The sequence below is a fragment of the Hyperolius riggenbachi genome, chromosome 9 (assembly GCF_040937935.1).
Source record: "Hyperolius riggenbachi isolate aHypRig1 chromosome 9, aHypRig1.pri, whole genome shotgun sequence".
Taxonomy (NCBI): Eukaryota; Metazoa; Chordata; class Amphibia; order Anura; family Hyperoliidae; genus Hyperolius; species Hyperolius riggenbachi.
The window spans coordinates 178,448,264-178,472,832 of record NC_090654.1 but is presented as its reverse complement, the minus strand read 5'-3'; the positions used below and the strand labels follow the sequence as shown (position 1 = coordinate 178,472,832).

The window sequence follows — 24,569 nt, the reverse complement described above, 5'->3', positions numbered from 1 at the left end:
CAAAGGCAGCCTGCAGGATGCTCCTATCACGTCTCCCAATGCGACTTCCACCAGAGGTCACGCCTTACTAGTTTCGTTACGGTGTGACTCATCAGAACCTGTTCTAAAATATTTCAATAAATGCAGTATTACGCTATGTTGGCGTTGTGCGACTTTAACCTCGCATCAAACGCAACGTCCCACTGTGAAAGAGGCCTAAATGTTATTATGCTGATGATTATCCTTTAGAGCAGAGAGGAAGTTCTGGGTTTAGGTCCACTTTAAAACAAAGATAAATTTTCCCACTGCACTCACCACCAGGTGACAGACGGTAACCTATAAAAGAAACAAAGCTAACATGGATTAAACTGTAAAGTGGACGAGGCACGAGGGTTCAGTCAGTTCAGAGGAATAAGGCACCCAAGTGTCTATAAAGCCACTCCACATACACCTTTAGTGCAGACCCCCCCCCCCCCACCACCAACAGCGAAGGGGCTCACCGGATGATAGCCACCTCACAGCCAGGTGGATCCAGTGTATGGTTAAACCATTCACTAGCCTTCCTGGTCTTAGATAAACTTCCGCTTCACACTGCAGCTTCCAGATAATGAATTTATTCAATTCTGTCAGGGAACTTGACATGTCCCTTGGTGTCGAAGCAGTTGCCAGATCCGGTGTTATGCAGATCAATGACGGCAGTATGTACAGGAGGAGACCGATAGAGGGCCGCTTTAAAGAAAACTTGAGCCAGCATTAAAAAAAAAAAAAAAAAGTTTCTGTATAAACTTCCCTAAAAAGAGAAAATCCTCTGGATCCTCCAGAGGTTTCTTACGTCCTCCACGACCCTACTGGCCACCACCACTGGCCGGGGTCCTATCTCAGTTCATGGCCGCACTCCTCTGCGTGCACTAGTATGGTCTTATTGCGCCTGCGTGAGCAAGGCTGTGCCTAAGCTGTAGCTTCCCACTTTTGTGATTAATGTAACTAATGTACAAACTACCTTTAACCCTGAACAAGTATGCAGATGAGATGTTTGACTAAATTTGCTGTATGCGTGTTTTGCGTGGCTGATTCAGACATTACTGAATCCTGAAAGATCATCAGAACGCCGGGTAACTGGCATTGCTTGAAAAGAAATAAAAATGGCAGCCTCCATATCCTACTGACTTCAGGTGTCATTTAACCGATTTGGGACCAACGTAGTTGGAATCTACATCTTGCTGGTGGCTGTGCGGCTCTGACAGGACGTAGATTCCAACTATTCCCTGCCACACACTCATGCCGACCTGTTCCGTCGCTGCATCCGCTCGCTCTGCTGTCTCTGTGACATTCCAGCGTGATGACTGCTAGGTCACATTGACCATCTAGGCCAAATGAACACTATACTGGCATTACAAAAAGAAAAAAAAGGCAACATAGAAACTTACCTAAAGAGAGAGAAGCCTCTGGATCCTCCAGAGACTTCCTACATCCTCTGACCCCACTGTCGCTGGCTGGGGCCCTCTTTTAGCTTGTGGCCTCGCTCCTCTGCATGCACTAGCATAGTTGTACTGCGCCTGCGTGAGAAGTAAGGCTGTGCCTGCCCAGCAGCACAGAGCTTCCCATGGGAGATCAGCTTCAGCTTACTTTGGAGGCGAGGCCGTACTTGGGCAGGCCCAGTACCTCCACACACATACATGGTGGGGACAGCAACCACAAGAACATATCCAACAAGCAACCACTGTTGCTACCCTTCCTCCTGTTGGAATACAGTGAGTTCATCCACATTTGCCATGTACTACAATGTGGTGATTGTATGATGCACATTACGCTATTGTGAACTTAAAGGACCAATCCAGCGAAAAAAAGTACGCAGTTAAAATCTGACTGAACCGACAGGTTTTGAAGTAGTCCATCTCCTCATGGGGGATTCTCTGGGTTTTCTTTGTTTTCTAAAGCATTTCTTGAACAGCAGTTGCTATGTCTAACTGCCATTAGGGAGGCTTGCAGCTTACTATTTTAGTTGTTAACGTGGCCACTAACGATCAAATTTCTAGCGAAAAATCATTCAAGCGATCTGATAATTCTGATCAGATGCAATCGGATTGTTTGTAAATAATCTCCATTGATGGGCACAATCGATTACGAACGATTATAAAAACAGTCGTCCAATTGGGTTTTTGTAATGAATAGCGGAGATGCCGCCGCGAGGTCTGGCGGCGGGGCGGCTGTCTCCGCGTTCAGACCAGCGGTTTCTGCACAGCAGCATGCGTCTGGTTTGCCTGGGCCTTCTAGTGCACACAGATGGAGAGCTACGCGCGCGCTAGAAGACAGGACCTTTATGCCAGCAGGAGAGGTATCAGTTGATCAGGACGATCAGCTGATTCTAGCGGAACTCCTGATTGGCTGAATGGCTGGGGGCGGTGCTGAGGAGCCCTGTAGTATATATAGATGTTGCTGGTCAGTTGCTGGTTGTCTGCCGTTGCGAATACTTACATGTGAGCACTCAGACCTCAGTCAGATCCTACAGTGTGTTAGAACCAGGTGGACCTGGAAATTCACACTTAGCCAGATTACGCTCTTTTTATTTACTGTGTTATACTTTAGACCAGTTCCGGGGTGTTGAGACCAAGGACCTCACACCCAAGTTTAGGATTACTGTGTCATTGCTGTGTTATACCTTAGACCAGTTCCGGGGTGTTGAGACCAAGGACCTCACACCCAAGCATAGGATACTGTGTTATTCCTTAGACTAGTTCCTGGGTGTCGATACCAAGGACCTCACACCTCAGACTAGGATTGTGCTTGATATCTGTTATGACCATTTGCTCTGTTGACCTCTCTCTTGCCTTCTGATTCGGTACCTCTGCCTATCTGCCTACCAGTTGCCTGTACCCGGTTACCGAATCAGCCTCCTGTCTTTATACCTTATCTGCTCGTGTGTTGCCGACCTGGCCTGCCCGACCCTTCTGGCTGTCACTCATCCCTCGAGTGTTCAGTCTGTCTGTACTACCCGTGACACTATTCCACCAAGTGTCAGTTAGCTGCAAGGACCTCTTGCTCCTCAGAGAGTCCTTCCTGCAGTGCAGCAAGTGGCCTCTATCCCTTAGGAGTCCCCTGGCTGCAGTACAGTCTGATTACCAGGTTAAAAGGGAATCACTGGCTGCCAGATTATCTCTATACCCTTTTCTTAAGGAGATAGTCCCTGCACAGCCGAGGGCCACCTGCTCCTCAGGTGGTCTCTGGCCAAAGTTATCTGTGTCTCCCGCCCCACGGGAGATAGCCTACAGTTGCACCAAACACTTACACTTCATTAGGTGTCCAGAGGTTAGTCATACTTGTATTATTGGTGATTCTGCAGATCATCCATAATCAGGTATACATCTGTATTGTTGATGATTCTGCAGATCATCAATAATCAGATTCTCTCTGTGTGCTGACACCGATCGTTACAGTTTTTCATCTAACCAAAAATTTGGATTTACTTGTTGGTTGTGATAGACAGAAAGCAAAGATTGGTTTGTTGATGGTGCAGTGAATAATTCCGATCAGAATTAACTGATCGCTCGAACAAACTTCTGCTAGAAACTGGATCGTTAGTGACCACCTTTAGATTGAACAACTGCCGTTCTGAATTTTTTTGAAAGCAAAGAACACCCTGAGAATCCCACACGAGAAGATGGACTAGTCAAAAAGCTGTCAGTTTTATCAGATTTTAACTGCTTACTTTTTCGATGGAGTGGTCCTTTAACGCACACCTATACTAGATTTAAAACTGTTGACTTTTACTTACTTGGGGCTTTTTCCAGCCCCCATTAGGACCCTCGGTGTCCTCAGAGTCACCTCTGTTCTCCCACTGTCAGCTTTAAAATTCCTGCAGCTCGAGTGCACATGCTCGGTCCCGTCTGCGCGCGCTCCATGATTGCGCTCCTGTCCATGGGAGCGTTCTTTCGCATGCGTAGCTCATTCTTTTAAAATCGGGGCAACAAGAGCGGCAGTCACAGGAATTTTAGAGCTGCTAACGCCGCAACGGAAGGGACCGAGGATACAGAGGGACCTGACACACTACAGGTAAGTAAACATCCCTTTTTTACAGTTTAATTCATGTGTGCTGTAACCTAAAACAAATGTTCTCAACACATAAAGGCAAATTACACTGAGTGCAGCTTTTTAATAGGAGGGCTTTTCTGTCTCTTTTAGTTCCCTATATACTTTCCTAGTGGTTTGGGGTCACCCCAAGCTGCTTGGATATTCTGTAACATATGATTTGTGAATCTCATGGGGAACTGTGGTCATAGTATTTCAAAGTCACAGTCAATCTGGAATACAGTAGAACGTTATGATTTATTTAGTTTTATTTTAAATAAAAAATAAATCATTCATACAAAAAACAAACCTAAAGAACTAAAATTACTGTTTAAAAACCATGTATACAATTAAAATTATGGAATACTCCTAACAGATATTTGCATCGTCATTCATAAAGGAGCACATGCTATAACAATTTCGACAAATACTGAACACCCTGATGGCCAGCTGCTATTTAGTAGGCAGTTACAGGTTAAGCTTTGCTGCTGTGTGTGCAGATCAGTTTACATTCAGTGTGTGAAGGGTGGAGGGGTGTTTGTTGTGTCTGACATGAATGACAATTGTAGTACAACAGCCTGATCACACTCCCAGGGGCCGGGCTGGGTCTCGGCTGCTAAGCAACCAGCACGCCACTGCTGCTGCTGCACACTTCTCTGCTTCCTGTTTCACTGTATGGACGGAGGATCTCTATATATATTGCCACCACTGGATCCTTGCTGTTCCCAGGGCCCCCACATTCCTGGAAGCCCCAGGTGAGTGGTGTGCAGAGTGCTTTGTAAGGGAGGGAAAATGCAAAATGCAATGAGGTTCTGTAGAAGATCTCAGTACATGGCGTTGTATACAGATCCTTGGCAATATGTAGATACAGTTTCTCAAGATATCTCATCAGAATTCTAATGGTAGATCACTTTATTTTACACTCCTATATTCAGTAGACTTATACATGGCAGGCCTGGCATAAGTAAAAAACAGAGTTAGACTTTATTATTATTAGTCATTAGTCAGGGCTAATGCAAACCAAAAATGTCTAAGCGTAATTGCAAATGCTAACGGTTTTTGAAGCAATAATCCTAAGCGGTTCCCGGCGTTTGCATAGAGATTTTGATTCAGTGTCAAGTGATTTCTGGAGTGATTGCGGTGAGCAGAAGTACACTTTGAGCTGGAAGTGAAGAGCCTTTTTTTAAAAAAAAAAAAAAAAGAAAAAACAGCTAAGAAAAATGCTCTGTACAGCGTTTTTAGAGTGATTTTCCCATACTTTACACTGAGATGTGATCTTCTTCAAAATGCTGCTGGACCCACATTTGTGAAAAAAACAAAAAACAATTCCCTCTGGTGTGATCAATCCCATACAAACACTTTAGCCATGCGCTTTTCGAAGCACTAGCGATTTTAAAAGCGCTCAGAAGTGCTCTTGGTGTGCACCACCCTCATTTGCAAAACTGATTGTTTCTGCATCACCACCAGTTTTCTTCAAAACCCACCAGCTTTCACAAGAGTAGTATCCCCAAAAGTGAAAGCAGTTTTCCAAAGAGCACCCAAGGTTTCTTTAAACAGAAAGTATTTGATTTTTTTGTAATTTTTTCTTCTATTTGTATGCAGGGCCGGCCCTAGACTTTTTGCCGCCTGAGGCAAGTTTGAAAAAATTGCCCCCCCCCCCCCCCATGGGGGCCGCTGAGCTGGAGGGGTAGCGGGCAGATCGGGGGTATTGGGCCTAGCGGTCTGGAGGGGGGTCGGACCCCCCCTCCCTCGCCTGGGTCCCCCGATCTGCGCTCCCCTGATCTGCGCTCCCCTTCAGCTTTAAATGTAGCGTAAGCAGCCGACAGGCAGTAAGAGGCACGGGCGGTGGATCACTCACCTTCCTCGTTCCAACGTGCGCTCCACTGACGTCACTTCCAGCAACGCTGGCCACGTACGATACAGTGGGTGGCGTTGCAGGAAGTGACGTCAGTGGAGCGCATGCTGGAACGAGGAAGAGGTGAGTGATCCCCCGCCCGTGCCTCTTACTGTCTGTCGGCTGCTTACGCTACATTTAAAGCCGGAGGGGAGCGCAGATCGGGGGACCCAGGCGAGGGAGGGGGGGTCCGACCCCCCTCCCCACCGCTAGGCCCAATACCCCCGTCCTGCCAGCTACCTACCCCTCCAGCTCGGCGGCCGGCACCCCCGCACCCACGGACGGGCGGATGCCGCCCCTAAAACTTTGCCGCCTGAGGCAAAAGTTTCACCCCGCCTCATGAGCGGGCCAGCCCTGTTTGTACGTTATGTTCACTAGAGCTGGCCAGTGACATCATAATCTGCCTGACATGCATATTGTGTGTATGCAATCGACAATATATGTACTGTGAGCGTCCAACCCAATTTAGAAAATGCACTACATTCATGAATAACCAATACTGCTACGTGTGCTGAAAAAGGATTACAAAACGTATTATGTGACGATTACCACAACATGTACTGATCAAGACAAGGACAAAAACTTTAAAACTTGCCTAAAAACATGAATCAGCTTGGTGAGCACATTTGATTGTAATTATATTAGACCTTGGATTGTGTGCAATTAAGCCCAAATCGCCTGGTATCAAACCTATGCACAAAGAAGGGCGGCACTACAATCTTCCTCGGTCAAATCGATATAACGTGTCTATAATTTGCCACCGACCAAAAGATGGTATGTGGCCTGTCCAAAATCGCCCAGCATCAGCCTATTTAGAAAATGGACGGCCTACCAATCTTAATTGGTCGTATGTGGCCCCACCACCGACGCACACCGAAGGCCTCAGAGCATGCCCACTGTCCTGGATGGATCTTCAGTGCAGGCTTGGGTAGTTCATTCCCTGTTGAAATCTGAGATATTTTTAAATTGTATGACAATGTCCCCTTTAAATCGCTTGCTGTAAGTCAGTTTCCCAAAAGGACACGATTGGAACTGTGTCACTACTCCCTAAATTCAGCTCAACATGAGTGTTCTCAATGGGGATATAAACATTTACTTGTAATATTCTGACCATGGCACTGCGGCTGCTCAATGATGACTCACGGTTTTGTAGCGTTTGACTGTGGTCGAGAGACTTCAAAGTATCTGTGTTTGCGTTCGGCCGCGCGGGGTCCTCATCTAACCATCTGGTCCCCAATCCTTCACAACTTCAGGGGGTTGCGGAGAGGCGTCCCTACTATCCGCACCGCTCCCCCAGCTGGGACTGCTACGGATCCGGACTGCGGTGTGTATTTCCTGTTAGACGCCGTTCATGCGGCCAGCGTCCAGACTTCCGCGTGAGCGCTCACCAAGCTGATTCGCCGCCTCCTGCTCCACGCATATTGCGTGTAGCCTGGAAATGGCCCAATCACATTAGCAGGAAGTGCATTTGCCCTATTCTAAGTAGACAACTTGCATGCAAGCCAGAGTCGCTAGCGCTTTCCTTAAACGCTCTGCCAATGTAAATAAATGTAACAAATGCCACAGTAGCGATTGTGATTAGCAAAATCGCAATCGCAGGACATGCAGCATGTTGAAAGCGTTTGCGCTTCAATGTAATGTACTGAAGCGCTGGCAAATCGCTCATGAATCGCTACACATAGCGATTTGAGTGCAATTGCAAACTGGAAATACAATTAAGATGCATTGAAAGGACCAATCAGAATTAAAATCACTAATCGCAAATCGCTACACAATCGCTGGCAAAAAGCTTACACTTTTCTAAAATCGGTCCTAAAAGTGCTGGAAAACGCTCATGAAATCGCTTACAAATCACCTATTAAAAACGCTAGTGATTGTGCTAGCGATTTGCGATTTGTAGTGGGTTCCAGGCCTAACAGCTTCCTGCTCAGCACACTGTTAAACTGTAAGGGCCCTTTTCCACTAGCAATCGCCAGCGTTTGCGCTAAACGCTAGCGACTGCGATTCAGCAAAGTGATAATTTTTCCAGACGTTTGCAATCGCGGCAAAAAATTGCTCCGCAACGCAATCGCGCTTTAGTAAAAACGAATCGCGGTAGTGGAAATTGCCTACCGCGATTCCTATGTGGTGTAGCAAACCCTAGCGATTTTAAAATCGATAGTGATTTTGCGATTCAACATCGCTATCGCCTCTAGCGGAAAAGGGCCCTTAGGGCCTGTTTCCACTACATGCAGATTGGATGCAGAATGGATGCAGAAAAACTGACTCCAATCAATGCCTATGGGCCTGTTTCCACTAAACGCGATCTTTCTGATGCAAATTTTCCCATAGGCATTCATTGGAGTCACTTTTTCTGCATCCAATCTGCGTGTAGTGGAAACAAGCCCTAATATCAGCCACTTGAGCCATAGGGAAACATGGACATTACCTTGCACATTCAGTTGTAACTGCTGATATATAACTGACAGTAACTGGTATATTTCACTTCTGACAAAATATTGTCAGAACTGGAAGGGATCACTGTAAGAAGAAAATGGTGAGATTCTGGGAGGAACTGACTGTGAGGTTAGTATGTAGTAATCATTTGCAGCTACATCATGTGTTTGTTGTAAATAATTTTACTCGCTTCAGGTTCCCTTTAATTGCTCAGGCAGCACTCATCTAATGTCAGTACAAAGCTTAAAGAGACTCCGTAACAAAAATTGCATCCTGTTTTTTATCATCCTACAAGTTCCAAAATCTATTCTAATGTGTTCTGGCTTACTGCAGCACTTTGATTTATTACAGAGACTGTGATAGTACAATGTATCTTTCCCTTGTCAGACTTGTCAGCCTGTGTCTGGAAGGCTGCCAAGTTCTTCAGTGTTGTGGTTCTGCTATGCACTCCCCCCTCAGGGGGGAAAGAAACACACAAATGATCTCTTGAGATTCAAAAGGAATGCTGTATACAGCCTGCTTGTGTATGGATGTATTTTCTATGTGTGGACATACTGTACATCAACCTACTTCCTGTTTTGGTGGCCATTTTGTTTGTTTATAAACAAACTTTTTAAAACTGTTTTTAACCACTTTTAATGCGGCGGGGAGCGGCGAAATTGTGACAGAGGGGAATAGGAGATGTCCCCTAACGCACTGGTATGTTTACTTTTGTGCGATTTTAACAATACAGATTCTCTTTAAAGGAAACCCCCCTCAAAATAAAAAAAAAAAATAAAAAAAAAATAAAACGAGACAGTTTCCACTGTAGAGGCAGCCTCCACTGTGCAGGAGCCAATAGGCTTCACGCCTGCGTGGTAGCACAAAGCCTCTTGCGCACAGAGGAAAATTCTGTGCACAATTGGCTTCATGCTACAGTGCAGGAGCAGGCCATACTTTGCACCTGTGCAGTACAACCACTCTCGGACAGAAAGGTGAGCGTAGCGTATTTGACAATATTGTTGAATAATTTTTAAGCTGTCACAGCGCAGGAACAGGTGGACATAAGATTGGGAAGCCTCTGAACTATCCAGAAGCTCCCCCCTACTGAGGTAAGTATGTATTTTTTCAGTTCAGTATTCTTTAAAGGACTTACGAGCTGAAATAAAAAAAAAAAAAGTTAATTACCTTAGTGCACTATTAGAGCCAGCCCAGGGTCGCCTTATCTCTGTGCACTAAGATCGCTGCTTTAAAATCCCTCTGCCTGCTTAGCTCAAAGAGACGTTGCTGCGTAGGATCACAGCCCATCGTCACTCCGTACACTGAGTCATAAATCATGTGGGCGTCACCACATGACCGCCCACATGACTGATTTCACTTCAAGCCAGCCGTCTCTTTGAGCTAAGCAGGCAGAGGGATTTTAAAGCGGAGATTGTAGTGCCCAGAGATAAGGCGACCCTGGGCTGGGTCGGGGCCTGTAATGATAAGAGGATTAAGAAAACACAGGGTCTGGAAACTACAAGGGAGGCACAGATCGTCTACACAGAGCTCTAATAGTGCACTAAGGTAATTAACTTATTTTTTTTATTTCAGCTCGTAAGTCCTTTAAAGATGAGCTGTCAGGTATACTATCTCCCAAAAAACCTACACATATATACTGTAAGTAGATAAATATTTATTCTACGTACATAACATATGTATTGCACTGTCCACGTTTTGATTTCAGTAAGCTTTATATAGTAAATAAAGAGAATACTGTTTCAGGCATTTTCCATTTTGGTATTCCTGTGTCTGAAGCCAATCCTGATGTCATTTCCTCCCTTGGGAGGAGAGCGGCCAATGCAAACACAGACAGTCTTCAGACACTCCCACCCAGGTCTGCAATAGAAAGTGCATTGTCATTGTGTGACTCTGTAGCTTGAGAAGCATGAGAAATATTGGCCAATCAGAGAGGAACAGAGGTGTGGGAGGGGAAAACAAGAGGGAAAGAGGCTTCAGCCAATCAGGCTGCATAAGTTAAGTCTGAGGGGATAGTGTAACGTTTGTGGAACTTTCTCCGTGAGCAGCGCACAACGCGTGCGCTGATACGGCGGAAATCCTCCACAAGCGTATAATTGCAGGCACCCAGCAAAAGGTGCAACGCACCCGTAGAGGGAAATTCCTGTCGGCAGATGGTGCTGGGGAGTGCAGAGGAACCAATCCTCTGTACCTCCACAAATGCCAGACAGGAATTGTACGAAGCGCAGAACGCAATCGCAAGAGAAGCGATTGCGAATGAGAACGAGCAAAGGGACAGATTGTATGTGTGTGCGCCAATCTAGTCGCTACCCCGCGACCGCGCACACACAACAGCAGATACGAAACAGAAACGCAACCGCAAGAAAGGCGATTGCCAGAAGTGACACAAGGCAGATCAGAACAGAATACGAGGATAGCAAAGGCACAGCAAATCATACAATGAGGAGATGCGGAAAATAACAAACGCTAGCTAACCACGAACACTGCACTCATTCGTAACAGTGCACGTAGTTATGCGCGGTCTCCACGTGATAAGCACAATAGAGACAAGCACGCCTAACTAACCATCGACAGACAGACATGAAACAGAGGACGCGAACGCTTGCTTAACGGTTACCTCACCGAGCCTCCAGCAAGCGGTCGTAGCAGACAAGACAGACACACGAAAACAGGGACAAGCGAGAGATAGGATCCACAGCACTAGCGAAAGTGGCCAGCGCGATCCAGGAAAACAGAACAGAAGGATCCACAGCACTAGCGCGAAGCGAGTGCGATCCAGGTACAGAGTAGCAGAACAGAAGGATCCACAGCACTAGCGCAGGATGCTAGTACGATCCCGGGAGGCAGAACAGAAGGATCCACAGCACTAGCGAAAAGAGGCTAGCACGATCCAGGGAAACAGAACAGAAGGATCCACAGTGCTAGCGCAAGATGCTAGTGCGATCCAAGTGAGACAGATCAGAAGAGATAGCTGGTAGCAACCACTGCACCAGCTATACTCCAAGAACAGAGATCAGAACGATTTCCTGTCGACCACCGTTGGGACAGGACCATCGCAACAGACAAACAAAACAGATAAACAATCCTAACTGCACTAGGGAACCTGCCTAGCACAGTTTCCAGGAATTACTCTAAGCTGATCTTCAAACAAAGAGCAGGGCTGACACTCTCCAGAGTGTTTCACAGGAAGACTCCTTATGACCCGCCAAGCATTGTGGGAAACACATAGTACTTATAGTACACGCCTCCAATGAATGTGGCCAGGCAATTTGCATGACAACGTATGCAAATTCCTCTGCAAGCACAAGCTGCAAAACTGACAGAAGCTCTTCTTTCCAGAGTCCTGCAGCATGCAAACCTAAACAATGGCCAAAAAGCTGCCTGCCTGCACAGGCCGCCGAGCAGATCATCACAGATAGTAAAGAAGCAAAAAAAGACATCCTAGCATGCCCTGCAACGTCCTTTGTGTGGCAATGTACCAAATAAGAGCCAGGTAAACTGGGGAATGATCTATTATCAACAACAAAAAGTAAGAGTAATTTGTAACTTTTGGATTGCCTGGTTAGCATCCTTATTACTTGGTTACCAGATAAAAATAAAGAATTGATTTTTGATTTTATGCCTGACAGTTACGCTTTAAAGAATCACTATCGCAGAAAAAGTAGGCAGTTAAAATCTGACAGATCCGACAGGTTTTTGGACCAGTCCCTCTCCCCATGGGGGTTTGTCAGGGTTTTCAACCATTTTTCCTGAACAGCAGTTTAACTGCCAAAATAGGAAGTTCCCAGCTAGCCTCCCTAATCACTTGCACACTATTTTGTAAGTAATGCTGAATACCAGTGGTGCTCAGCAGAGCTCGAATATTCGAGTAGCTCGAATATTCGAGCTCTTTTTCAGCTATTCGAGCTCGGTATTCGAGCTCCGAATAGCTGGAGCTATTCGAATGGGCTATCCGAGTACACTCGAATAGCCCATTCACTATTCGAGCTATTCGAGCAACCCGGCGCTATTCGAGCTCGGTACCGAGCTCGAATAGCGTCATAGCCCAGATTGATGTCCTTAGAGCCAATCAGAGGGCTCCCAGGCCCTCTGACGGCAGCCAATCACAGAGGGGGACCCTGGCCAGCCCCTACCCTATAAATAGCGGCCGCCATGTTCCGTTTCTCCATGCTTGCCTGAGACTTGTACAGAGAGAGAGTTGCTCCTTTGTGCTTTGGCTTAGCAAGAGCTCTATTGTGGTCATTTACCTAGCGTTTTTGCTCACCTACACCTGCCATACACACCTATATTGTTGTTAGTTAGATAGACATTGTATTTTAGTTAGTAGCTTGTGTGTTACATTAGAGACAGGCAGCTGCTGCAAGCTTACAGGTTTAGGCCTCAGGGGGGCCTTGCCTCTGTGGGCAGCTGTCCTCTGTTTATTTCTCTCATCTATACCAGTATTTCTGCTGTCCTTTACTAATAGTATTGTAGTTATACTGTACTAGGAGTAGGACACTCACTGACTGTCACTGTTTATAGGCTACTAGCTAGCTCCTGCGTGTGTGCACTCACTCACTGTCTGTGTGTACACACACTCTATTTCCTTCTGATTACTGATAGATTATTGTTAGTTAGTTAGTTGTACTTACTTACTACTTACTCTTACTGTACCCGTAGGGACACTCACTGTCACTGTTCATATAGGCTACTAGCTCCTGCGTGTGCGCACTGCACTCACTGTCTGAGTGTACACACACAACACACACTCTATTTCCTTCTGATCGCTGATTGATTATCGTAATTAGTTAGTTTTACTTACTGTTACTACTTACTCTTACTGTACTAGGAGTCTAGGACACTCAGTCACTGTCCATAGGCTACTAGCTCCTGCGTGCGTGCACTCACTGTCTGAGTGTACACACACCCACACTCCATTTCCTTCTGATCGCTGATTGATTATTGTAATTAGTTAGTTCTACTTACTGTTACTACTTACTCTTACTGTACTAGGAGTCTAGGACACTCAGTCACTGTGTTCATAGGCTACTAGCTCCTGCGTGCGTGCACTCACTGTCTGAGTGTACACACACCCACACTCCATTTCCTTCTGATCGCTGATTGATTATTGTAATTAGTTAGTTCTACTTACTGTTACTACTTACTCTTACTGTACTAGGAGTCTAGGACACTCAGTCACTGTGTTCATAGGCTACTAGCTCCTGCGTGCGTGCACTCACTGTCTGAGTGTACACACACCCACACTCCATTTCCTTCTGATCGCTGATTGATTATTGTAATTAGTTAGTTCTACTTACTGTTACTACTTACTCTTACTGTACTAGGAGTCTAGGACACTCAGTCACTGTGTTCATAGGCTACTAGCTCCTGCGTGCGTGCACTCACTGTCTGAGTGTACACACACCCACACTCCATTTCCTTCTGATCGCTGATTGATTATTGTAATTAGTTAGTTCTACTTACTGTTACTACTTACTCTTACTGTACTAGGAGTCTAGGACACTCAGTCACTGTGTTCATAGGCTACTAGCTCCTGCGTGCGGTCACTCACTGTCTGAGTGTACACACACCACCCACACTCTATTTCCTTCTGATCGCTGATTGATTATTGTAATTAGTTAGTTCTACTTACTGTTACTACTTACTCTTACTGTACTAGGAGTCTAGGACACTCAGTCACTGTGTTCATAGGCTACTAGCTCCTGCGTGCGTGCACTCACTGTCTGAGTGTACACACACCCACACTCCATTTCCTTCTGATCGCTGATTGATTATTGTAATTAGTTAGTTCTACTTACTGTTACTACTTACTCTTACTGTACTAGGAGTCTAGGACACTCAGTCACTGTGTTCATAGGCTACTAGCTCCTGCGTGCGTGCACTCACTGTCTGAGTGTACACACACCCACACTCCATTTCCTTCTGATCGCTGATTGATTATTGTAATTAGTTAGTTCTACTTACTGTTACTACTTACTCTTACTGTACTAGGAGTCTAGGACACTCAGTCACTGTGTTCATAGGCTACTAGCTCCTGCGTGCGTGCACTCACTGTCTGAGTGTACACACACCCACACTCCATTTCCTTCTGATCGCTGATTGATTATTGTAATTAGTTAGTTCTACTTACTGTTACTACTTACTCTTACTGTACTAGGAGTCTAGGACACTCAGTCACTGTGTTCATAGGCTACTAGCTCCTGCGTGCGGTCACTCACTGTCTGAGTGTACACACACCACCCACACTCTATTTCCTTCTGATCGCTGATTGATTATTGTAATTAGTTAGTTCTACTTACTGTTACTACTTACTCTTACTGTACTAGGAGTCTAGGACACTCAGTCACTGTGTTCATAGGCTACTAGCTCCTGCGTGCGTGCACTCACTGTCTGAGTGTACACACACCCACACTCCATTTCCTTCTGATCGCTGATTGATTATTGTAATTAGTTAGTTCTACTTACTGTTACTACTTACTCTTACTGTACTAGGAGTCTAGGACACTCAGTCACTGTGTTCATAGGCTACTAGCTCCTGCGTGCGTGCACTCACTGTCTGAGTGTACACACACCCACACTCCATTTCCTTCTGATCGCTGATTGATTATTGTAATTAGTTAGTTCTACTTACTGTTACTACTTACTCTTACTGTACTAGGAGTCTAGGACACTCAGTCACTGTGTTCACAGGCTACTAGCTCCTGCGTGCGTGCACTCACTGTCTGAGTGTACACACACCCACACTCCATTTCCTTCTGATCGCTGATTGATTATTGTAATTAGTTAGTTCTACTTACTGTTACTACTTACTCTTACTGTACTAGGAGTCTAGGACACTCAGTCACTGTGTTCATAGGCTACTAGCTCCTGCGTGCGGTCACTCACTGTCTGAGTGTACACACACCACCCACACTCTATTTCCTTCTGATCGCTGATTGATTATTGTAATTAGTTAGTTCTACTTACTGTTACTACTTACTCTTACTGTACTAGGAGTCTAGGACACTCAGTCACTGTGTTCATAGGCTACTAGCTCCTGCGTGCGTGCACTCACTGTCTGAGTGTACACACACCCACACTCCATTTCCTTCTGATCGCTGATTGATTATTGTAATTAGTTAGTTCTACTTACTGTTACTACTTACTCTTACTGTACTAGGAGTCTAGGACACTCAGTCACTGTGTTCATAGGCTACTAGCTCCTGCGTGCGTGCACTCACTGTCTGAGTGTACACACACCCACACTCCATTTCCTTCTGATCGCTGATTGATTATTGTAATTAGTTAGTTCTACTTACTGTTACTACTTACTCTTACTGTACTAGGAGTCTAGGACACTCAGTCACTGTGTTCATAGGCTACTAGCTCCTGCGTGCGTGCACTCACTGTCTGAGTGTACACACACCCACACTCCATTTCCTTCTGATCGCTGATTGATTATTGTAATTAGTTAGTTCTACTTACTGTTACTACTTACTCTTACTGTACTAGGAGTCTAGGACACTCAGTCACTGTGTTCATAGGCTACTAGCTCCTGCGTGCGTGCACTCACTGTCTGAGTGTACACACACCCACACTCCATTTCCTTCTGATCGCTGATTGATTATTGTAATTAGTTAGTTCTACTTACTGTTACTACTTACTCTTACTGTACTAGGAGTCTAGGACACTCAGTCACTGTGTTCATAGGCTACTAGCTCCTGCGTGCGTGCACTCACTGTCTGAGTGTACACACACCCACACTCCATTTCCTTCTGATCGCTGATTGATTATTGTAATTAGTTAGTTCTACTTACTGTTACTACTTACTCTTACTGTACTAGGAGTCTAGGACACTCAGTCACTGTGTTCATAGGCTACTAGCTCCTGCGTGCGTGCACTCACTGTCTGAGTGTACACACACTAAATTTACTTGTGATTACTACTGATTATTGTAACTGCTAGTTGTACTTCCTGACTGTTACTACTTACTTACTGTACTAGGGTACACTCACTCAGTCACCTCACCAACCAACCCACTCCATTAAAGTACCCCACTTTTCACCCGCCCTTTTACAAAACTTTTGTCTATACGCCCAAAACATTTAAGATGTCTGGAAGTGGCAGCCAGCGCGGTTTGGGCAAGGGGAAGGGCAGCAAGGGAATCAGGAGGAGAGGGAGCAGCATTGTGGCAAGCCGCGGCCGCGGGCGCGCCACCATGCACAGTTCCGCAGCAGCAGCAGCAGCGTCAGTGGCTAACATTCCTCCCATAGCCACTGGCCGTGGACGCCTTGGGCGCCGCCCAGCAGGAGCATCTGCAACTCACGCTGCAGAGACACAGCAGCAGCAGCGTGTAGCACCTGCTCCCATTTTCCTCCAGCCGGGTCGGAAACGTCCCATTGAGGAAAAGGATGCAGACACTGTGGTGCAACTCATGACGGAGGATGAGCAGCCCGCCATCAGCTCTGCATCCGAGGCCTCCACCCTCACCACCACCACCACCCCTGTTCGCAGCAGCCGCCCAGCAGGGTCTGGGGAGGAGGCCAGTTCACCGTCACTCGCCGACCTGTCATTCAGCAGTCTTTTGACCCCAGGCATCATGAGTAAATTGTCTGCTGTTGTTGGCGATCTTGAGGAGGAGATGCTGATGGGCACTTTGGGGGATGAGGGATTGGACAGCAAGACTGTGGCGACAGTCAAGCAGCCCATCCATGCATCAGGAGAGGAGTTTGGGGGGTCCTCATCCCAGCAGGACATGTTTCAGGAGGGGGAGGATGATGATGACCCGGTGACAGACAGAGACTGGGTGCCACCACCTCCAGGGGATGTCGTCCTCAGCAGCTCTGAGGAGGAGGAGGATGCGCTTGTGGGCCTTGCAAGGAGGCGCATCATTGCAAGCATTGGCAGCGTCCCACAGCCTGCTGGTGTCTCAGGCTCAGCAGCAGCAGCAGCAGCCAGTACCACCCCCAGCCGCACCCAAGCCCCCCCCCCAACCACCACAGGGAGACAGGCAGCAGCGCTTCCATGCCGTAGGGGGAAGTTTCTGTCACCAATCTGGCGGTTTTTCACCATGCCCACTGTGTACAGCAAGTACGCCACTTGCAACCACTGTCAGCGGAAGTTGAGCAGAGGTGCAGACCCCTTAAAGTTCAGCACCAGCTCGCTCATCAACCACCTTGCGGCTAAACATTTCCACCAGCATGAGGAGTTCCAGAGGCTGAAGGCATCTGCTGCTGGCAGTGGCACCACACCCATCACTGCACAGCCTTCAGCAGCAGCAGCAGCAACAGCAGCCACCCGCCCTCCTGCTCCTCCAGCAGCACCAGCAGGAGTGCGGAAACGCACTGCTCCTCCCCCCTCTGCAACTCCTGCCGCCGACACTGAGGCCTGTTCTGGCAGCCAGTCCTCAGTGGCCTCCTCTGCTGTGTCTGCTGATTCCCGTGTCAGCAAAAGGCCACGCCAGAGCCTTTTGAGCGAGTCCTTCCAGGGGGTGGTTAGGGCTCTGCCTCCCAGCAGCCGTCGCGTGCGGCAGCTGAACGGCTTGCTGGCACGGGCCATGTGCTCCCAACTCCTGCCGTACACGCTCGTGCAGGAGGGGAGCGACATTCGTGCGCTGCTTGCTTGCGCAGCCCCAGACTGGCAGCTCCCCAGCAGACACTTCTTTGCCCGCAAGGCCATTCCTGCACTGCACCGCTTTGTGATGGCCAATGTGGAGCGAGGGCTGGAGCACGCGGTTGGTGAAAGGGTCCACGTCACCATGGACTCCTGGAGCAGCCGCTTCGGGACAGGCCGCTACCTGTCCTTCACTGTCCACTGGGTCAGCTTGGTGGAAGGGGGTGAGGATGGGAGAGCAGCAGCGGGCACAGCAGCAGCAGCAACACAGTGGGTGGTGCCACCCCGCAGGCTCAGGGGAACTGCAGCAGGTTCCTCCGATCCTCTGCCATCCTCCGGCACACCTGGCCAAACCCCCCGCCTCAGCAGCAGCGTGAAGGCCCGCCACTGCCAAGCGCTGCTGCACTTGGTCAGCCTTGGGAAGACCAAGCTGACGGCAACCCATGTGTTGGCCAAACTCCAGGAGCAGGAGAGGATTTGGCTGACCCCCAGAGGCCTCAGAGTCGGAGAGGTGGTGGCCGACAATGGGGCCAATCTGGTTGCCGCAATAGACAGGGGAAACCTGACCCACATCCCCTGTCTTGCCCACGTGCTGAACCTGGTGGTGCAGAAGTTCCTGCGCACCTACCAGGGGATGGGCGAACTGCTGGAAACGGCAAGGAATGTTGTGCGTCACTTCCGGCGCTCGGCTGCAGCCTGTGCGAGCCTGGAAGACGTGCAAAAGGAGCTGGATCTGCCACGCCATCGGCTGATCCTTGACGTTCCGACTCGCTGGAACTCCACCCTGGCGATGTTGGAGCGTCTGGTTGAACAGAGGCGCGCTGTCAAACAGTACCTTGCCCTGGCCACTGTTTCCGCAGCTCAGAGAAGGGACAAGACCAGCAACATCCCGTCCATCGTCCCCGATGATGACTGGAGGCACATGCAGCAGGTGTGCTTAGTGCTGGCTCCCTTCCTGCAGGCCACAAACATGGTGAGCAGGGACCATGCTATGGTCTGCGAGTGGGTGCCCCTGGTTTCTCTGCTGAACAGGGCCCTCGATGCTTTGCTGGAACAGGGAGCGGCAGCCTTGGACCAGCAGGAGCGGCAACCAGCTGCGCAGTCCACCTCTGAGGGGGAGGAGGAGGAGGACTTGGTGGAGGTCCCTGACCTGGCTGCTGATGAGGGGGATCAGCACAGCGCAGCTGAGTTGGTGCGGGGGTGGAGAGAGGATGAGGCGGCAGAGGAGGAGGATGAGGACAGCACTGACGTCGATGTGCCAGCAGACGTGGCCCGCCTCTTCCCAATGGCAGCGCACATGCTGACGTGCCTGCGCAGGGACCCCAGGGTGATCCAGATGAAGCAGAGGGAGGACATCTGGATCAGCATGATGTTGGACCCACGCCTCAAGGGGAAGTTGAGCCAGTTCCTGCCGCCTGCAGGAGGAGACCCAGCGCAACAAATAAGGAGCTTGCAGCAGGCCCTTGTTGAGCGCTTGGAGGAAGCCTTCCCCCAGCCTTCCACCCCCACTGTCCAGCAGCCAGCACAGAGGCAGCAGCAGGTGCCTGCATCCAGCAGCAGCAAGCGCCCCACAGACCTGCTGTCTCTCAGCCACGAGCTCTACAGGACTGTAGAGGCTCCGGCAGCAGTGACTAGAGAGGAGATGCATGCAGCAGCATCCTCCTCCGGTCACAGCCAGCGCCTGACCCGCATGGTGGCTGACTACATGGGGTCGTACAGCGGGCTTGACAGCGATGCCCCTGTTGATCCCATGGAGTATTGGGTCAAGCGCATGGAGATCTGGAGCGAGCTTGCGCAGTACGCCCTGGAAGTGCTGTCCTGCCCCCCTTCCAGCGTGCTGTCCGAGCGCTGCTTCAGTGCAGCTGGTGGCGTGGTCACCGAGAAACGCTCACGTCTGTCTCACAAGTCTGTGGACAGACTGACGTTTCTCAAGATGAACCAGGCGTGGGTGGAAGGCGAGTTCCTGGCCCCTGTTGTCGGCGAGAGGGGGACATGAACTGGCTGCCGGAACCATCGTTAATGTGCCTTACCACCCTTTACCACCTCCTGGCTCCTGCTCACTAAGCCAGCCTGGTTCACTTTGACTATTACGTCGCCTGCAGCCACACATTTTACACCTACAGTGGGCTGCTGTGTACTGCCCTTCTGCTGTCTGTCTGTGTTTCCCACTGCCAGGGTACACAGAATTACCTTCTTCTGCTGCCACTCTGCCACCAGCTATTACGTCAAACAATAGCTATATTGGTTGCAAAACCAAAAACCAAAAAACCATAAAAAAAAAAAAAAGTTTTAATTTTTCTGAGGTGCCCGGGTTGAAAACTGTGTTGTCCCAGTTGTGTATTGGACACAATGTGGGCTGCACGACCGCTGTCTGGGACCTCCTGTTGTGTTTATTTACAGCCCTGGTATCACCGCTAGGTACCAGGGCTATTATGTCACGCTGCCTACCTGCTGCCACACTCACACTGCTCCTCCATACCTCCTCCTGCTGCTGCTGCTGCTGTCTGTCTGTGTTTCCCACTGCCAGGGTACACAGATGATTTACCTTCTGCTGCCACTCTGCCACCAGCTATTACGTCAAAAAATAGCTATATCTGTGTAATTGGTTGTAAAACCAAAACTACAAAACCATAAAAAAAAAAAAAGGTTTAATTTTTCTGAGGTGCCCGGGTTGAAAACTGTGTTGTCCCAGTTGTGTATTGGACACAATGTGGGCTGCACGACCGCTGTCTGGGACCTCCTGCCTGCTGTGTTTATTTACAGCCCTGGTATCACCGCTAGGTACCAGGGCTATTATGTCACGCTGCCTGCCTCATTGACTGCCTGCTGCCACACACTCATCCTCCTCCTCCTGCTGCTGAATTTACCTCCTGCTGTCTGTGTGTTTCCACTGCCAGGGAGCACATACAATGGCGCTTCCAACATGCGTGCGCCACCAGCTATTTGTTACGCTCAAAAATAGCTGCATTTCTGTAAAAAAAAAAATTTGAAAAGAGAAATAAGTGAAGAAGAAGACGATATAGAAGAAGATGAAGAAGAAGAAGATGAAGATGATGAAGAAGAAGAAGAAGAAGATGAAGATGAAGATGATGAAGAAGAAGAAGATGAAGAAGAAGATGAAGATGATGAAGAAGAAGAAGATGAAGAAGATGAAGATGAAGAAGATGAAGAAGAAGAAGAAGATGATGAAGAAGAAGAAGAAGATGAAGAAGAAGATGAAGAAGAAGAAGAAGAAGATGAAGAAGATGAAGATGAAGAAGATGAAGAAGATGAAGAAGAAGAAGATGAAGATGATGAAGAAGAAGAAGATGAAGAAGAAGATGAAGATGATGAAGAAGAAGAAGATGAAGAAGATGAAGATGATGAAGAAGAAGAAGATGAAGAAGATGAAGATGATGAAGAAGATGAAGAAGAAGAAGATGAAGAAGATGAAGATGATGAAGAAGAAGAAGATGAAGAAGATGAAGATGATGAAGAAGATGAAGAAGAAGAAGAAGATGAAGAAGTTGAAGATGAAGTAGATGAAGAAGATGAAGAAGAAGATGAAGAAGATGAAGAAGAAGATGAAGAAGATGAAGAAGAAGAAGATGAAGAAGAAGAAGATGATGATGAAGAAGATGAAGAAGAAGAAGAAGAAGACAATATAAAAGAAGAAGATATAGAAGAAGATATAGAAGAAGAAGATATAGAAGAAGAGGATATAGAAGAAGAAGAAGAAGATATAGAAGATAAAGAAGAAGAAGAAGAAGTATATACAGTACTGAACAAATTTCTGGACACAACTTCTCTTTTCAACTTTTTTTTTTTAAAGGAACATCCCCACATAATCACTTGCTGTTGTTACTTGGAAAAAAAGAGGTTTCTTGCATCATTCACCCTCAAAACAAGTGTTGGAAGCTATTTAAGGCCAATTCGAATAGTCAGCTCGAATAGTTAGCTCGAATACCGACTCGAATAGTGAGCTCGAAGTCCGAGGTCGAATCGAATAGTAAAAATTATTCGACTCGAATATTCGACTGACCTCGAATAATTTACTATTCGAATTCGACCAAACTCGAATTTTAAAAAGGGGTATTTGAGCATCACTACTGAATACACACGGTTCGTTCCCGCATCCAATGCGCCGCTCGATTCCCGACGAATCGATAATTCCGAACATTTTGCATTTCGATGATTTTTAGATCGATTGCCATGTAAAGTATGGCAAATCGACCTAACGATCCATCAAAACGCAAATCGGACATGTCGGAAATAAACAAATCGACGGGAATCGAGCGGCGCATCGACAGGAATCGAGTGCGGGAACGAACCGTGTGTATCCAGCATTAGACTGCTGTTCCGGAAATGCTGTTGAAAAAAAAAAAAAACACTGAGAATCCCCCATGACGAGAAGGAACCTGTCGGCTCTGTCAGATTTTAACTGCCTAATTTTTTCGCGATAGTGGTACTTTAAGATTTATTTGCCAACAGACACCCTAAGGCCCCGTTTACACTTAAAAACTATGATATTATGATTTGTATGTGTAGTACAGCTAAGAAATAAAACATTAAGATCAGATACATCAGTCTAATTGTTTCCAGTACAGGAAGATTTAAAGAGACACTGAAGCGAAAAAATATATATGATATAATGAATTGGTTGTGTACTATGAATAATTACTAGAAGATTAGCAGCAAAGAAAATATTCTCATATTTTTATTTTCAGGTACCGTATATACTCGCATACAAGCCGAATTTTTGACCCCCAAAAAGGGGGTCAAAAGTTGGGGGGTCGGCTTGTATGCGAGTCTCTATTGTGGTGGTGGTGGTCCGCGACGCCCCCCGCCCGCTCGCTCGCTCCCTCCCTCCCGCTCGCTCGCTCCCTCCCTCCCGCTCGCTCCCTCCCTCCGCGGCCGCCGCTGCTATTACCTCTTCAGCCGGCGGCCGCTTCCTCTACTGCGGGTGCCCCTCTCGCTCTGCTCGCCGTGTATCACAGCAGCGCGCCCGGCGCTGCTGCTGTGACAAGGCAGGAGAGAGCGGTTCCCCTGGTAACGGCGACGCCGTTACCAGGGGAACCGCTCTCTCCTGCCTCGTCACAGCAGCAGCGCCGGGCGCGCTGCTGTGATACACGGCGAGCAGAGCGAGAGGGGCACCCGCAGTAGAGGAAGCGGCCGCCGGCTGAAGAGGTAATAGCAGCGGCGGCCGCGAAGGGAGCTGCGGGCGGGCGGGCGGACGGGGGATCTGGCTAAACTGGGCACTATACTGGCTAAACTGGACACTTTACTGGCTATACTGGGCAGTTTACTAGCTATACTGGGCATTATACTGGCTAAACTGGGCACTATACTGGCTAAACTGGGCACTATACTTGCTATACTGGACACTTTACTGGCTATACTGGGCAGTTTACTAGCTATACTGGGCATTATACTGGCTAAACTGGGCAGTATACTGGCTAAACTGGGCACTATACTTGCTATACTGGACACTTTACTGGCTATACTGGGCAGTTTACTAGCTCTACTGGGCACTATACTGGCTAAACTGGGCACTATACTGGCTAAACTGGGCACTATACTTGCTATACTGGACACTTTACTGGCTATACTGGGCATTATACTGGCTAAACTGGGCACTATACTGGCTAAACTGGGCACTATACTTGCTATACTGGACACTTTTCTGGCTATACTGGGCATTATACTGGCTAAATTGGGCACTATACTGGCTAAACTGGGCACTATACTGGCTAAACTGGGCACTATACTGGCTAAACTGGGCACTATACTTGCTATACTGGACACTTTACTGGCTATACTGGGCAGTTTACTAGCTATACTGGGCACTATACTGGCTATACTGGGCACTATACTAGCTATACTGGGCACTATACTAGCTATACTGGGGCACTACCTACCCATACTGGGCACTATACTAGCTATACTGAGGCAGTACCTACCCATACTGGGCACTATACTAGCTATACTGGGACACTGGGGGGATCACGCGGCCTGCACCAATCCAGCATTTCCTACACCCGGCTTATATGGGGGTCAATCATTTTTCCCTGTTTTTTTTAGGTAAAAGTTGGTGGGTCGGCTTATATGCGGGTCGGCTTATATGCGAGTATATACGGTATATAGTATTTTCTCTAACATTGCATCACTATAATATGTGCAGATTACACAACATTCAGCATTCAAAATGAGTCTTTCAGAGCAGTCTGTGAAGTAATGAACTCTCCTCTAGCAGAGGAAAAGTAAACAGTTCAATTACAGTTGAGATAATAAAAGTCAGATAACAGCTCTCTCCACGACTAAGTTAGTCGGAGAGCTTAATAGCTTTTTTGCATAGAGATAACAACTGGAATTTTTCAACTCTTCCTGTACTGGAAACAATTAGACTGATGTATCTGATCTTAATGTTTTTTTTCTTAGCTGTACTACACATACAAATCATAATATCATCATTTTTTTTTCGCTTCAGTGTCTCTTTAAGAAACTCCAGTTGTTATCTCTATACAAAAAAGCCATTAAGCTCTATGACTTTCAAAGTTGTGGAGAGGGCTGTTTTCTGACTTTTATTATCTCAACTGTTAGTTAAAGAGGAACTCCAGTGAAAATAATT

The 24,569-nt window shown here is 47.4% G+C and overlaps 1 protein-coding gene across 2 annotated transcripts in view; it reads left to right on the top strand.

Moving 5' to 3' along the window:
- Positions 1–4,571: 4,571 nt before the first annotated feature.
- CFAP20DC (CFAP20 domain containing) overlaps positions 4,572–24,569 on the top strand; it is a 498,588-nt gene continuing 478,590 nt past the window's right edge. Inside the window, exons 1-2 of one of the 2 annotated variants that reach the window (XM_068253760.1) lie at positions 4,718–4,799; positions 9,947–10,012. Coding sequence is in view for 1 of the 2 variants with exons in the window: in XM_068253759.1 (XP_068109860.1) it covers positions 4,601–4,799 (199 nt within the window). In the remaining variant the exon portion in view is untranslated. Of the gene's footprint in view, positions 4,800–9,946; positions 10,013–24,569 lie in introns of both variants that reach the window. The other variant, XM_068253759.1, reaches the window with a different exon arrangement.